This window comes from Odocoileus virginianus, chromosome 1 (assembly GCF_023699985.2).
Source record: "Odocoileus virginianus isolate 20LAN1187 ecotype Illinois chromosome 1, Ovbor_1.2, whole genome shotgun sequence".
In the NCBI taxonomy this organism is placed as follows: domain Eukaryota; kingdom Metazoa; phylum Chordata; class Mammalia; order Artiodactyla; family Cervidae; genus Odocoileus; species Odocoileus virginianus.
This window is the reverse complement of record NC_069674.1, coordinates 39,302,931-39,320,365: the sequence shown is the minus strand read 5'-3', so window position 1 is coordinate 39,320,365 and position 17,435 is coordinate 39,302,931. Positions and strand designations below refer to the sequence as shown.

At 41.5% G+C, this 17,435-nt stretch overlaps 1 protein-coding gene and 1 pseudogene across 1 annotated transcript in view; both read right to left on the bottom strand.

Annotated features, from left to right (window-relative positions):
- HECW1 (HECT, C2 and WW domain containing E3 ubiquitin protein ligase 1) overlaps window positions 1–17,435 on the bottom strand; it is a 447,195-nt gene that overhangs the window by 89,466 nt on the left and 340,294 nt on the right. The window contains 3 exon segments of the mRNA XM_070466974.1: window positions 6,429–6,614; window positions 8,472–8,593; window positions 10,809–10,945. Coding sequence (XP_070323075.1) covers window positions 6,429–6,614; window positions 8,472–8,593; window positions 10,809–10,945 — 445 coding nt within the window.
- Window positions 1,052–3,304, bottom strand: LOC139035968 (mitochondrial import inner membrane translocase subunit Tim9 pseudogene; annotated as a pseudogene).

Here is a 17,435-nt window from a genome sequence, read left to right as displayed (position 1 = left end):
CAGAATGGCTAATGTCAAAGAGTCTGTGCTGTGCTAGGTTGCTTCAGTTGTGTCAGACTCTTTGAGATTCCATGGATTGTAGCTCACCAGGCTTCTCTGTCCTTGGGATTTCCCAGGCAAGAATACCGGAGTGGACTGCCATTTCCTTCTCCACAAAAAGTCTACAAACAACAAACTACAGTGAGGATATGGAGAAAAGAGGACCCTAGTATATTGTTGATAGGAACATAAACTGGTGCAGCTATTGTGAAAACAGAATGGAGGTTCCTCAGAAAACTAAAAACAGAACAATCATATGATCCAGCAATTCCACTCCTGGGTATATATCCAAAGAAAACTGAAAATAGTAATTGAAAAGATACATGCACCCCAATGTTCACAGCAGCATTATTTACAATAGGTAAGATACAGAAACAACCCAAGTGTCTGTCAACAGATGAATGGATAAAGGAGATGTGGTACACACACACACAGAAACACACACACTCAGCCAAAAAAAGAGACATTCTGACATTTGCAACAACATGGATGGATATAGAGGTTATTACCCCTAGTGAGGTAAGTCAGATAGAGAAAAAAATACTGTTATATATGTGTTGTATGTTATCACTTATATGTGGAATCTAAAAAATAAAACGAATTAATGAATATAAGCAGAAATAGACTCTCAGACACAGAAAACAAATACACTTTTGTTTTGGTTGCCAGTGGTGATAAGGAAGGGGGGAGTGGCAAGATAGGGGAACAGGATTAAAAGATATAATCTACTATGTATAAAATGAATAATCAACAAGGATATATTGTATGACACAGAGAAATACAGCTGCTATTTTATGATAATGGTAGATGGAGTATAATCTATAAAAATACTGAATCACTATGTTGTATACCTGAAACTAATATTATATTTCAATTATACTTCAATTAAAAATAAATAAAAGTATATTTTTATTAAAAATCATAAAATCTGCCATTTTAATTATTTTTTAAATGCATAATTTAGAGGCATTAAGTGCATTCTCATTGTTGTGTGGTCATCACCACTATTCATTTCCTAAACTTTTTCACTTTCCAAAACTGAAACTATGGTCCCATTAAAAGAAATAACTCCTCATTCTCTCCTCCACCCTGCCCCCAAGTTCCCGGTAATCTCTATTCTACTTTCTGTTTCTATTAATATGACTATTTTCGATATCTCAGATAAAAATTGTATGCAATTAAGGTCAATATAAGCTTTATTTTAAATGAAAGAATTAATATATGTTCCATTAACAGGAAAGTATTCAAATCTTACTTTGTCTATTTAATCTATTGAACTAATGGATATAAAACATATTTTCCCACTTTCTGCATTTCCTCATTTCCTTTGCATTTCTTTTATTTTTCTTTACATAATATGTATCTTGTTCTTTGGCTCATAATGTATATATGAGTATTGTAATTTAATTGTGTCATTGATGAATATAAAATCTTTCTTTGACCTCACTTTAAGAATTTAGGTTTCAACTCTCCTTTCTATGATATTAATACACCAACTGATTTTTCTGTTATTGTTTTCATACTATATCAATATTTATTTTTTACTATTAAACATTCTAAATTATCTCTTAGGTATGTCTTTTTTAAAGCTGCATTTGTTTGGTATCAAATCTGACAGTAGCTCCTTTTGGTAAGGAGATACCATTCCCTATGCGGAGTTCTAAGTTTGTAAGGAGTAACAAGCTTATCCTATTTCCACTTGCTGCCACAACTGTTATGCTTGGCTTTACTGTTGTCATTTGAGTTTTAGTATCTAATTTTCTTTGCTTCCTTGTGGATTCTTTTGTGTGTTTTGATACAAACACTGTATTTTGTTTGATTTTATCTGTTGTAGGAATTCAAGAGGGAAAAATCTTGCTTTAAATGGTACAATGATTGCCTTTGTTTAAGTTTGTCAAGCAACTATATTTAGCCTTTGTTTTTCAAATTATCCATGTGACCTCCCCTCACACCCAACTAGGAACTTCGTACCACTTTCTTTGCCCTGCTCACCTACCCACTTTTTGTTTCCTCATCTTTTCTTTTTTCCAGTGATTTTCATTTATTTTTAGTAATAAATTTTTTTCTATCTCATACATGATTGAACACATATTTTGCTTTAAAATTAACAGTCACTATTGAAGAAACAATGGTTTATTTTTCTAATCAAATGACCAAGCTGCTGAATCTTAAGGCCTCAACAAGTGTTGCATCTTATTATTTTCATTGAACAATAAGACCTTCTATTTTGACTATTCCTGTATATATCAATGTTGTTTTTCCAATGGTTTCCATTTGCCAGTCTTTAACAGTTTCTCCAGTGGTTTCCATCTGCCAGGTTTAACATGGTGGCTACTACTTTCAGGGGATTCTATCAGGCAAACCCTCATTTCCAGTGCAATAGCTGTTGGCAATCTTTCATCAAAAGTCCATCCATTAGGACTTCTCTATCATGGCTGGCCAAGGAGTCCTCTTTTGGCAGCCAGGGCTTCATTCTGCTGAATATGATATTCCTGAAATCTCATAGATATTTGTTGAATCATTTTTAAATACTTCTGTAAGCAATGTTCTGAACAGGTGGTCTATTCAGGTTTTACTTCTTTTCTTGTAAAGTCTTTAACACAGTCCAAAAAGCAGGTTTCTATAAATTTACTGTAGGTCCCAAGAAATTCCTTAAAATGTTTTATCTGACTAGATTCTAGTATTTGTGCAGCCATATTCTTTTGGTACATTATTAGTCACCTTTTTTGATGCATGAGTTTCCTTTCTGTTCTGGAAAAGTAGTTGTCCAAACTTTCCTTGAATGTCTCCAGTAAGGCCTGATTTCTTACTTAAGGATAGGCTCTCGCATCTGACACCGTAAGAGGCTGGGGGACTGTGTTGCCAGTTGACTCTCTGTTTCCTCATCTTTTTAATTCTGGTCCAGGGATACTGATCCAAATTGTCCTTATACAAGTATTCCATTTTTATTATACATATTTTCCCATACTTTATTGAGCTTTTTCAATAAAAAGCATTATAATTTTAAAGCAATTATTTACATTTATATTTGTGCATTTGATTGATTTAAATACCTATCACCAAAGTTTTTTAATGCTATGATTTTCCCATTATTGATTTTCTCTTTTGTATCATTTGTGAGCCATCTGGAGAATGGCTTTGGTGTTTTCTTAGGGCAGGCAAAAGAGTAGGGTGAGCCTACTCTTTTGCGCATGAGGTTTTTCCCCTACTGTCTTCACACTTCAATAACAATTTTTTTCAGAAATAGGATTATTAAGCAGCAATCTTTCTCATCAATAACCTGTGGTCATTGTCCTGTGGATTTTGACAGTTCAGTTTTATGGATGGGAAGTTTGAGGTTTGTCTGATTTTTCATTCTTTTGTAAATGATTTTCACATTATTATGGCTGTATATTGATAAGATTTTTAAAATCTCAATTTAAAGACATTCCAGAGTAGCATTTATTTTAATTAATTTTACTGTAACTCAGTGAGTCCAATTAATCTGCCCATCTGAACAATCTGTTGTAGATCAAAGCTTTATTTTCAATATTTAATTAATTTAATATTTAGCTAATGTTTACTTATTGCTACTGTATCCATTGTTTTAATATCTTCTTCAAGAATATCTATAAGCCTTTCATCTAACAGAGACTTAGTGAGGGCCAGCTATGTGCCAGACACTATTCTAGGCCCTTAGAAGTTTCATCAATGAGCAACACAAAGACCACTGCTCTCAAAGAGCTTAAAATTCTGCCAGAGAAACAGACAAAACAGTACATAGAACAAACATGTAAACTATACAGTGGAGCACACAGGCAAGGGATCTTAAGGGAGTTTGTGATATTAAATTGGTTCTTGCTGAGAAGGTGAGATACCTTTTTTTTCTTTTTCTGGTTTCATATATTTTTTTCACTTTATCCTTCACTGGTTGCAAAATGGTACCTTCTCTGTGCTTTGGGGGCTGCTTCCATGTTCATATTCTATAACCAGGATTCGATTTTACATAGTGTCATTTCTCCTCTCTTTTATCCCTATGCTATTACATTTTCTTGTTCCATGAAATCTTAAACCATTTATCTAGCCCACATCCTTTTCTAGTTTTAAACTGTAGTAAGAACACTTGAGTTTTCCTTTCTAACAAATGTTAAAGTGTAAAAAATAAAAGAAAAAATTTAAAGTGCATAAAGTACAGTACTGTTAACTATAGGCACAATATTGGATAGCTGATCTCCAGAACTTATCTTGCCTAACTAAAACTTTATACCTGTTGAACAGAAACTCCCTACTTCCTCCTGCCCTCACCCCTCGGCAACCACCGTTTTACTGTTTCTATGAGTCTGACTGCTTTAGATCTCTCATATAAAAGGAATAATGCAGTCTTTGTCCTCCTGTGACTAGCTAATTTCATTTAACACAATGTCCTCCAGGTTCATCCATGTTGTAGTATATCAGAATCCTCTTCTTTTTTAAGGCTAAATAATACTCCTTCTTATGTATATACCACATTTTCTGTATCCACTCATCCATCAAGAGACATTTAGGTTGCTTCCATATCTTCGCTATTTGATTAAAGCTGCAAAACCGACAGTAGTACAGATATCTCTGAGATTTTGAGTTCAGTTTTTCGAATCAATACCCAGAGTAGGATTGCTAGATCCTACTCTGGTTCTGTTTCCTTACATCTGGTTTCCTGTGGCTTGTTTTCTATGTGTGGATTCTTCTTGCTCAATATAAGTCATGTGTTCTTGTGCCATTATGTAGCTGATAAACAGATATCTTTAGAATATTTATTTCTATTTTCTGAAGAAAATTATACTACAAGATATGCTTTTTCTCAAGATAAAGATTCTGTTTCCTTCATGAATCAGGTCTCCAGGGGCTTCTTATTCTTTTGTTGTTACATGTATATTGCTCAGTAGAGGCCACCTCCATCTCATGCCTGTCACTGACAGGCTGTCACCTGTCCCACCTCCTGAGCCCCACCGCCTCCCGGATGATGACCATCCTCCGCAGCTCAACCCTGGAGCCAGCTTGAGATTCACATGCAATCTCTGTTGATGCTGGGCTGAGGCTGTGTCCACCTTCCCCAGGTTTTCAAGATGGGAGGTGAGTCAGGTGCCATATTGTCTTCCTTGTGGGGCTGATGTGCCTTCAAAGGCACCAAACAGCCCAGCCCAGGCCTCCTCTTCCTACATGGTGCACCCTAAAAGTGAAGGCTGTTGACTCTGAATGGGTTGACAAAGGGAGAAGCACGTCGGCTGAGTGACAGACCAGAAGATGGTCTAGTGTTCTGGAACTGGCTCTGTTTCTCTTGCATAGAGAGCATGTTTCCCACACCATGTTTCACTGTCACTCTCCCAATGGAGGCCACATCTGGTAAATAAGGGGAGATTCTGTCTGTGGTGGGTTTTCCACTACACAAGGCACCCCCTGCCATCCCGGACTGCAGAGCTGGTCATAGAGATTCACTGTACTGGCGGACTTGCATCAGTTAGAGGACACAATCTTTCCTCCCATATTCCAGAGGGCTTGGGTACTGGCACATGGCAAAGTGTGGGAGAGGGGATTCTGGTTCCCGGGCACTGTGAAGCCTCATCAGCCGACTTGGGGAACTGTGTTTTGCATGGTCATAATCACAGAGGAAGAGAGCTGCATGACGCAGTTTCCTGTTGAAACACATGTTTGCTGGCAACACTCCTGATTCTTCTGATCCTAGAAGAGGGAAGGAGTCTCTCTACTAAAGTTTATAAAAGATTACACAGGGACAATTCCTCGGTAGCCTGTTTGACCTGTCCTATAAATACACTGAAGTGATTGATGTTCTCACTTTAGCTGACTCAGCTAGGCTTCTACAGCATCCCTGGGAAAGACCAGTTTTGGTTAATGCCACACAAAAGCAAAATGCAAGTCAGTAACACTGCATTGGCCCAATCACCCTGTTTTAATGGAACTGAAGGCTTATTAGGGAAATCACAATGAATAATTTAATAATGTCACTCCTATTTAACTAATAATTTCATCCTCTGAGAGGGAACTAAGGAGGCAAAACAATAGAAAGGTCATTGAATAGAATCTGGTTTCAAGTTCCAAATCTAAATTAAGAAATATGGAGCCTGTAGTTCTCAGTTGGGTGTGAAAGTGTCCCCCAACCCTCCTCCCCACCCAGGGGACACATAGCAACGTCACAACTTGCTGGAGGTTTTATGAGCATCGGTGGGCAGAAGTCAAGGACATTTGGAAACATTCTAAACATCAAAAGACAGAAATCCCGATGCGGAGAGTTACCCTCCCTTCCGCCTGGTGGCCAATAGTGTGTCTCAGGAACAGACTTTGATCTCCTCATCAACCTCCCTCGTCACCTGCTCATGGGTCTTCTGATGTAAGGCCCCAGCAGCAGTCACGCTCACCTTTCCCTGCTGGTCCGTTTTGATCTCCCAGCCCCGGGGCAATTCCAGCCGCGTGTCCGCGAACATGTTGATGAAATTCACCAGGTCTCGGTTGTGCTGGTAGCGTTCGAAGTTGCGTGCATCCCGCCGGACTTTGAGGATCATGTGCTTCAAGCAGGTGCTACTGGTGAAGACTCGGTAGGCACTCTGAGATGTGGTCCAGGCAGATGCGGAAGGGAGTGGGGATTAGGAGAAACACAGACCAAGCATACTTTGAGCACCTTAATAGGATGTGATATGGTTGCTACACAGGGATTTATTGGGAGCCTTGAGAAGGAGGCGTTGGAAGTAGAGATCATGCTCCAGAAGTAAATACCTGCCCAAGTGAACACACATGGACCTCTTTGCAATATGACTCTACCACCGCTCCAGCATCCAAGGACACTGTCCAACTCCCCTGCATCTCAAGCCCCTCCTTCCTCCCTCCCCAACCCACTCTGCCCCAGGCTGGTTCTGCTCCCCTGAATCTCCTTCTCACTCTCTGGGCATCTCCTTCCTCTCCTCCCTCTCCTCCCTGGTTCCTCCTCTGGCAGAATAGTGGAGTGGGTTTTATAGATGGATAAGAGGAGCAATCCCCTGGAGAATGGAAAGGCTACCCCTCCAGTATTCTGGCCTGGAGAATTCCATGGACTGTATAGTCCATGGGGTTGCAAAGAGTCGGACACAACTGAGCGACTTTCACTTTCACCACTTTCAAGAAGAGCAAGGATGAACCTGTGCTGTCAGAGGAGGAACCAGGGAGGAGAACTTGTAGGACCCAACCTCCTCAGGACTGCTCCCTGAGTGTCCAGAGCATCACGTGTGTTTCCAGTACACTCTGCTCCTCCCAGAGGACAGCCTTGTCCCGTCACGTTAGACTCATCTTTGCATGTCTGCTGCCCAACAAAATGGGGAGCTTCTGCTGATCAGGTGTCACCCTAATCTGTCTTTACATTAGCACCTAGATCCGTGCCTGAACCGCAGGAAACATGTGTCAAATGAAAAAAAAGCAATGACTGCAGTAATACCAGGATATCAAGGGGGCTTCCCAGGTGGACGTCCCTTGTAGCTCAGATGGTAAAAGCGTCTTCCTACAATGCGGGAGGCCCAGGTTCGATCCCTGGGTCGGGAAGATACCCTGGAGAAGGAAATGGCAACCTACTCCAGTATTCTTGCCTGGAAAATCCCTTGGACAGTGGAGCCTGGCGGGCTACAGTCCACGGGGTCTCAAATAGTTGGACATGACTGAGCGACTTCACTTCACTCTCAGGTGGCACTAGTGGTAAAGAACTGGCCTGCTAACACAGGAGACTTAAGACTTGGGTTCGATCCCTGAGTTAGGAAGATCCCCTGGAGGAGGGCATAGCAACCTACTCCAGTATTCTTGCTTAGAGAATCCCATAGACAGAGGAGCCTGGGAGGCTACAGTCAATGGGGTCACAAAGAGTCAGACACGACTGAAGCAACCTAGCATGCATGCATACCAATATCATGTCATTGCTTTCTTGATAATACCAAAAAAAAAAGAAAGAGAGAAAGCTAAATATGTAAAAATCACATTAAATTCATCATAAGCAGGTTATTTGATAAACTAATTATATGAAAAGGAAAACTATTTATCTATTTTAAACTTTCTTTCATGAAAGTGATTTTATAAAATGATTCAGGTTGAAGGGACTCTGTCAACTTCCTAATTTTGCCCCTTAAAAATTTTAGCTATAATAAAAACGCATCTTTGTTTCCAAATACTTTCACTGACATTAACCCATTTGAATCTAACAAAAACCCAAAGAAGATACAGCATTCCTAAATCAAGCTTTTCTCCTTTTGGAGAGACTCACAGAGAACAAAAAGGAACCATCTTTTTTCTCCTCTTCCCTGCCCCTACCCCTCACCCCACCCACTCCACTCCCTTGCCTGAGTTAAAATGCTATCCTCTTTAATCTATCCAATGACTTTGCAAAGTTGTGTTTCCGGTCTTGCCAGAAGCCAGGCCAGGCCCCCTCTATGTGTGGGAACACTCACATAATTGGCGTGCAGTACAGTGAAGAACTCAGGGTTGGTGATGAATTTGACCGCTGGAGACTGTAGCAGCAAGGTGATTTTTTGCGAATTCACTGGAGAAAGTGACCCATCTCTTCTCAGATCTGGAAGAAGTGAAACAAAGCAACTGAAGGCATTGGAAAAAGATCGTTTCAATTAGAGGACTTCCCTTTTGTGGCACTAGCAGCCTACAAGCCTTCACCAGAATTGCTGGAGAGGATTGTTGATTTGAATGGTGATCTGACCAGTGTCACAGTGATGGCAGGCGTGCTATCACTCTGTCTGTCAGTTGAGACTCATTATTTCCCAGAGTACTCCAGTGTAACTTCAGTTGGATCAAGCCCTTGAATAACTCGTCCCTTTTATCCCAATGAATTTTTCTTATTTTCTTTACAAGTTGCTCACTGTAGCTATGTCAGTTTGTTTGCAGAAAGGACCACAATCCTTCCTCTCCCTTCATCCCCATTACCATGAGACTTTGTAGCCTCTCCCCACGTTAAATCAAGCTGGCCTTGAGTTTTGCTTTAACCAACAAAATTTGCCAGAGGTTCTGAGCCAGGGTTTTGAGAGGCCTGTGGGTCCCCATTACTTTCTCTCCCTCATCAAGAGAACAGCCCGCATAAGATGCAAAGCCATGGGGAGCAGGGACAAGCCACCCTGGCTGAGGCCACTTCAGGCCAGCCAGCCTGCGGCTGATTCCACAGCTGACCAAGGAGACACGTGTGAGCCCAGTGCCCTGAGGAACCACCTGGCAGAGCTCAGCTCAGACTGCCCACCTGCAGAACTGGGGCAGGGGGTAGTTAATGCACGTCTGTGAGCTTCAGATACTAAGCTTTGGGATAATTTGTTACATAGCAAATGTCAACAGATCCAATACCAAACCCAAAAAGGAATTTTCTCTTCCTTTTCCCTCATATTTCCAATTATTCCACCACCTTAGCACATCTCTCTCAGTAGTGAAACAAAGGAATTAATAATAGAAAAACCTTAACTAGTCAGTTTAGTTAATATATCTGATAAAATGATTAGAATGGGGGCAATTAAAATTGTTGGTGGAACTATGTATGTGTATTTAAAAGATGGCATGAAAGAATCCACTCTTCTGCTTTTCAGAGAGAGCTGAGACCTGGCAGGATGCAAAACACATAGCCATTTGCTCAGACTGTACTATACCTGTCAATCTGCCATCATTTACCCAGTTTAAGAGATTTGGATTATCAGGATGTCGCCGTGATAATCTTATGCTATTACAGGTATAAAAAAATAAAAAATAGAAACCAATCTCTTCACAGAAAACAACTTTATGGTGACCAAAGGGGCAAGGAGCAGGGGAGGGCTAAATTACGAGTTTGGAATTAATCACTATATAGATGCTTCCCTGATAGCTCAGACAATAAAGAATCTGCCTGCAATGTGGGAGACCTGGGTTCGATCCCTGGGTTGGGAAGATCCCCTGGAGATGGGCATGGCAACCCACTCCAGTATTCTTGCTTGGAGAATTCCATGGACAGAGGAGCCTGGCCAGCTACAGTCCATAGGGTTGCAAAGAGTTCGACACAACTAAACACATATGTACTATAACATAACATAATATAATATAAAATAATATATAAGAGGGATCTACTGTATAGTACAGGGAATTATATTCAATATCTTACAACAGTCAGTAATGAAAAAGAATATGAAATATATGTGTGTAAAACTGAATCACTTTGCTCTACACCTGGAACTTACACAACATTGTAAGTCAACTATACTTCAGTTAAAAACAAAAAAGAAGCCAGTCTCAGGCTTTTTGAATATTTACATGTGAGTTCCACTCAGGCAGATTCAAAGAAATGAACACCAGACCCCCTAGTGGATGCTGATGGTATTTGGTAAAAAAATTTCCTGGGTGGTGGTGTATTTAAAATCGTAAGACCAACGGAAAACCTCTTTACCGCCAGGTTCCTCCCTCAGCGGGGACTGTATTGATACTTTATTCTAAATACAAACAAGTCTTATTCCTATTATTGTCACGTGGCTCCTTGGAAGGAGACTTTGAAATCTTACTGCATCTTCTACTTACAAGTGGAAAACATCCTTAGGACACCAATAAATAAATTTACACAAGAAATGATTAAGACACTGAAAAAATCACCTTGATGAACAAGTACAAGTTCTCTTCACTGTGAATCCACTTTCCCTTTACATTCCTGGTGAGACACTTCTGTCTGTTTTTACGCTGCTGGCGCCAAGCCTCTTTCTCTTCCTGGATTTTGCCCACCTCCCTGCTCTCCCTTATCCACCTTCCATCCCATGGGTATCCGCTGGCCATACCTAAGCTCGAAGATTCAGCCTCTGAGTCACTCCCGCCACCTCCTCCACCACCTCCTGCTGGAACTGGCTCACAAATTTGGCTACCAGAATCTTCTTCAGGCCTCTCTGTAGCAATGGTTCGCTGAATATTTTGATACCTTTGCATCAGAAAGTGAAAAGACAGGAGTTAACTTTGGTTTGTTGGCTTGTTGAGGGGCTGATGCTCTGAGTCATGTAAGTGGGGAAATCTGTAAAGAACTGTCTTAGATGTCAAGAAATGTCAGGAGAGAAGTGCTCAAAAATTTCCCAAGATACTTAAGACAATTTGCAAGACAAGTATTTCTAGGTGATTTGACTTCGTCTTGTTTTGCAAGCTATGATGTGTTTTAAGTATGGTGACTTAAAAAAAAATCAACACACAAAAAATTATTATAAAAAACAGCCTCTGCCCTGCATTAAATGAAATTGGACTGATTCTAAAATAATGGTGTGGGAAGGAACTTAAAAATATTACAATTAAGATATCAAATCACCTCTCTTTGATTGTGATAAGTCTACAAACTAAAAGTTCTACTCACTTGTTTTTATTTGACAGTTAACTGATATGACTAGGAAGGAGTGTGCAAAGTTATATACTAAAAGATGCAAACTAATATATATAGAATGGTTGAACAACAAGGGCCTACTGTATAGCAGGGGGAACTATATTCAATATCCTGTGATAAGCCATAATGAAAAAGTATATATATATATATATATATACACACACACACATATGTAGAGCTGAATCACTTTGCTATAAAGCAGAAATTAACATCATAAAACAACCATACTTCAATAAATAACATTTTTGAAAATTAAAAACAAAAACAAAACACTGGCAGACAAATAAATGCTTTCAGCTTATATGAAGGTTCCTTTGAGTTTTCTTCCCAAGTTGGAGAATTAGTCAGTAGGCCAGTCAGTCACCTAAGTGGGTACTTACTAAATATTCACTGACTCTTCCAATAGGGCCTGCACTATGCTAGACTTTCAGACCAAAGAGAAGACTGGAATATGATCTTACTCTCTGAACACTGACAGTCAGGACAGAGCAAAAAGGGGAAAGGCATGGAGACCATGATGTGAACATGATGCCCCACGTGTATGAGAGTTACGAACAGGGACAAGGAAACACCCAAGGCCCATATATTCTGAAGCCAGAGTATGGACTTATCAGGGAGCTTAGAGGGGAGGTACACAGAGGGAATAAAACATGCCAAAGACCTCACTTGAGAGAACTCTGAGAAGCTTGGGGGTGGCACCAGGATGTGGAGGCATTGGGCAGGGCCAGGGAACCAGCACAGTGGCAGAAAGTACCTAGCAGGTGCCCAGCACTGGTTGGAACATTGTTATCTAGGCCCAGAGTCTCCAACTTGAGCTACATCAGAATCACTTACAGGGCTGGTGAAAACAGGCTGCCAGGCTCCACTCCCAGAGTCTCTCTGACTCAGTAGGTCTGGGGATGGAGTGATGGGAGGCAAGAACATGCATTTCTAACCAGTTCCTAGGTGATGCAGTGGTTGCTGCTGGTCCAGGGATTGACTTTGAGAACTGCTGCCGTAGGGACTGGACAGCTGCTGAGAAAGAGGCAGATTCAGCTCTACACTGACCCCCACCTATGTGGAGTGCATGGGAGGAGACGAGCCTGGAGTCGGGGAGAGCAACTGAGAACTACCGCATTGGTCCAGGCTGGAGATGCTGAAGCCTGGACCCAGGCAGGCGTGGTGTATCATGCTGGTCTCTTAGGATGCTGCTAGGGGAGGGGAACACCCACATATTGTAGGGATACCAAGATCACCTACGCCTACCTACCTAAACCTTCCTGCCTGCCTAAACTACACCTGCCTAAACTAGACTATACCTAAAGTATACCTGCCTGCCTACACCTCACTGTGTTTTGTATGCAGGTGTCCAGCTGTCTTGTTCCTCTTTGCTTTGCTTCTTTCCTCCGTCCTGTGTGACCTTGACTTTGCCTGATGTCTCTCAGCCCACTTCGGCACAGGACAGGAATTCTGCCTCCCTTTTCCTCCTGGCACAGTAGGAATAAGAGAAGGGACTGAACTTAAGAGATCTTTAGCAGCCAAACTGTAATAACTTTATGTGCAGACTTAACAGGATTTGGAGCCTGGATATGGAAGCTGGAGAAGAGGAAAGGAGGGCTTCTGCTTAGAGCAGGTGGGTGGAGGCAGCAGCCATGAGGAAGACCAGGTGGGATGGACAGGTTGGCAGGAAGACTTTAGTGTGGATTTGGACAGGTTGACCTGGAGGTTCCAGAGGTCACACCAGTGACCATTGTCAGGGAAGCATTGCTATACAGGTCATGTACTCAGAGAAGAGATGTGGCAGTGGCGAAAGAAGTGTGAAGAGAAGGGGGACCAGCATCTGCGGAGCAGCAAGTAGCCAGTGCGATCCAAGGTAGGGGCACGGGAGATACTATCACATAGATGGGGTCTTCTGTGGTGGCATTCCAAAGACCAGTGACCTTTCTTTGACCTTTAAAGAGGAGTTCTGGGGACTTGCCTGGTGATCCAGTGGTTAAGACTCTTCCACTGCTGGGGGCAGGGGTTTAATCCCTGTTTGGGGAACAAAGATACTTCATGCTGTTTGGCCAAAAATAATACATAAATAAATTAAAAAGGAGTTTTGTTTTCTAGTGTGGTTTTCAGACTACCTGCCAGAGTGATAATCTGGGTGATTATTATAATTACAGAAACTGGAGCAAAATCGAACTCTGCATTTGTAATAAATCTTCAGATGGTATTATCTACATACTCAGTGGTCTGAGGTTTTATTTTATCTAAGGAATCTCAGCCACTCCCTCCTGACACCTGGCAGAATGATGGCTTTGCCTGCAGCTATTACTGGGAGGCATTCCTGAGGCCTGTTATGAGAAAATGTGGAAGGGCAGGAATGAGCAAAGACTCAGAGAGAGAGAAAGGCTTCTGTGTGTTTAGCCCCCACATGTCTGTGGCAGGGGGGATGTAGGGAAGGTGCAGGCTGTTTGTCTGTGATGTTCCTGAGTTCTTGCTGGGACTCAAGTAGTGCAGCCTTGGGCGGGGGTGGGGGTTACTCAGTGAGAAGCTGCCTAAGGGTGTAACCTTGACCTGGGGAGGAGTGGGGCCTGCCAAAGACCAAAGGCCCTGCTGTCAGAGGATCCCCTAAGTGGCTCAAGGCAGGCTGCATTTTCCAAAAGTGACTCAACTATATTTTTTAGTCCACAGGCTCCTCCAGAATCTTACCATTCTCCTGTTAATATTAAGAGGTGAATCAATGTCCCCTCCCCTTCAAGCTGGGAAGGTCTTGTGACTTCCTGGACCAATAGACAATAATGAAAGTGACAACTTGTGATGGAATACAGGAGCCACGCTGTGAGAAAGCCCAGGCAACATGCAAAGTCCACATGGAGGTGCTCTGGGTAACAGCCATAGCTGGGGTCCCAGCCAACAGCCGGTATCCCCCTCTAGATATGTGAGTCTCCAGCCCAGCTACCCTCTGACTGCAACCATGAGATATCCCGAGAAGGGCCTCACTGAACTCAGCCCACCACGATAACCATGAGAGAGAATGACGATGATGATGACAATGGTGCTAATAATCAATTATTGGTGTTTACACCTCTAAGTCTGGGGTGGTTTGTTCCTCAGCAACAGACATCTGGAACAGGGCTTAGACAAACCTCATGGTGTGGCCTCTCTTTTCCTTCACAAAGTGTAGTGACCACAGAAGAGAATTTTAATGAGTTAATACAACCTTACTTGATAAAAATGTCTGAAATTTCACAACCTGCTCCACATGTCCTTGGTTGGACCTGTGGTATCCCATACTTTACTAAGTCAGCAGCCTCAAAACCCAAGTGCCAGACCCCACCCCTGGCCTTTGCTGGAGAAGGGACAGTCCTGGAGAAGCAGGACACACAGCAACTCATGGAGGATCACCCAGCAAGGGCAGGGCTGTAGCCTCAGAGGCCCTCTTTGATCTGAAGATGAAAGAGGGGGTCGGAGAGCTGTTTCTCTTCTATTTCATCAGGAAGAGTCCTTCAATATCCCCCTCACCTTTTATTTTTTCAGTAAAAGGTTAAATATTTATATCGCATAGAGTTTATGGAAACTGATAAGAAAGTCAGCTGGAATGTCTAATTTGTAAATGGACACACAGATGAACACACACAAAACCAAACCAGAAGGAAAAAAAAAAACTCTTCAGGAGCTAAGCCAAAACAAATGAAACAAAAACCAAACAAACTAAGCTTATAGAACAGACAATTCTCACAGGAGGAGCTAAAATTGGTAAAAGAAGAGCTCATGGAAGCAGAAGTAGACCCTCCCTCCAAGAAGTGAAATGTAAGATGCACCAAAATGTAAGATGCCAGGAGAATTGTTTAAGTCAGTAAAAACCCACCAAAGGATGATAAGGAAGGGAGGGTACCATTGCTGGCAGAGTGAATCTGCAGAATCACTTTAAAAAATACTTAAACACTGATATCAAATACTGAAACCACAGAGATCTCCCTTGGCCTGCTGTTTTGGGAATATAACCCAAAGGAAACATGCTAAGACAATCCTAACATTTTACATGCCCTTGGGTCTTACAGAAAATAGTGATAAAAATAAATATCCAACAATATGACAAATTAACTAAATTACATTCATTCATTGGAACACTATTATTTAAGTGATAACTTTAAGATTATGTAGCAATATGAAAATGCTAATAATGTAGTAAGTGAAAAATGAATATAAAACTATATCATCATTTTAAATATACAGAAACTGTGCATATGGAACTTGAAAACTTGAAGACAGTTTAATCTTTTAAAAAAGCTAATCCTTGGGGTCTAAGATTATAAGATCTTTTTTTTTTTTTCATATTTAAGACTTCCATTTCTCCACAGTATAATTTTATCCAGATAACTAAAACATCAAACTTGAGTTGACTATTTAAAATCAGACTATGTATTTATATTTTTGGTTTGTTTGAGAAGTATTTGTTAAGAAGGAAGAGACAGTTCATTCAGGATATTCTGAAAGTGCAGGAATTAACTTGGGAAATTGTCCTGTACTGAGTCCTGGTAAACTCTGGCCCTATCCAGCCACTGGGAGGAGGGACACAGAAGAATAAGAAAGAAGGGGAGGCATGGTGCCCCATCAGTAACAGGGCTGCAGAGAAGGCAGCCGCTGGCTCCATGTGGAGGGCTCTGGGGAGGTTTCAGGGACCAGACAACACTAGGTTTGGATCTTTGTAGGATGGAGACAGGTGCCCGGAGGAAGGCAGGTAACGAGTAGCAGGAGCTCCCTTGCAGTCGGAGCATGAGGCAACGCCACCAAGGCCACTTGGGGAGTGGCTGAGGGCACGTGCTCACCGCATGCTACTTTGTCAACTCCTTATTTTGCAGTGCGCATCTCTTTGCACAAAACATTTGCCTTTCACAATCACCCTGCCAGAAGTAAAAAGAAACTCCTTCTTCCAACACTGAGAAGTATTTTCCATTTTGCTATGAGACAGTGACAGGTGTCAATTTCTCCTGATAACTGCAGGTTATCAAACAAATGCCCCCTATGTGTGGTCACGTCTGCAACGGATAAAAGACTGACAGTATACTTTGTGTGGCTGCTGTTATCAGGCCAAATCACTGAAAAATTTTAAGTGCTTGAAGGCAATAGGCTAAAATAAGCATTGAAGAGCCTGGATACTTATCTCAAGGTTATCTAAGTTTCCCTAGGTAGGATTTTTCACAAGAAATAAGCACTTTCTCAAATTGCTCGATTTCTTTATCTGTCCAAATGGATGCAGCAAATACAGCTTCCTGATCATCAAAGTCTGGCTTTTCTCAGCATGTTCAGCTCCACTGCAGGGCACAGGGCTTTATACACCAAAGCCTGCCCACTTCTCTAGAGACCTGGTTAAGGTTGGATTTGGTTTCATTTTTATATTATACAATCTGAACGTCATGAACAAACTTCCACGTATTTTTATGTCGTCGGTCAAGGTGTTTACTTCTGTTTCTGTTTTGTCTTAGCGTTTCAACCGGACCTTTCATAGATACAGCCTGATGGCGCTCTCCCTATTTCTTAGTCTGATAAATACTTTCAACTTATCCGTCTGGCAAGACAGACCTTGAGGCTATTTCTGCCTGTGGCATCTCTATGTAAAATGAGCTTGCTGTGTTCCCTGCATTTTTAGTTGCAATCACCATGAAAGGACACTCCCATGGCTTTTGGTACATTTATATACACTGTGTTCTTCCTTGTAATATGATTTCTTTCTGTGGGAATGACTAGAGAAATATGCTGCCAATGAAAATGCTTTATGGTTCTTAATGACACTTGGCTATTGATGGGGAAAAATGGAAAGCAAGTGTCTTCCAAATGCTCATGTGATAAAAGAATCCTCGTGATTTTCACCTAAAGCATCCTCCTCTGCCTACAACAGGGAGAAGGAAATGGTAACCCACTCCAGTATTCTTGACTTGAGAATTCTATGGACAGAGCAGTCCATGGGGTCACAAAGAGTCAGACACGACTGAGTGACTAACTCATGTTGTCTACAACAGCAGTAACTAGAAGTTCAACTTTTTTTTGTTTATTTTTAATAGTGTCAAATTGTCCA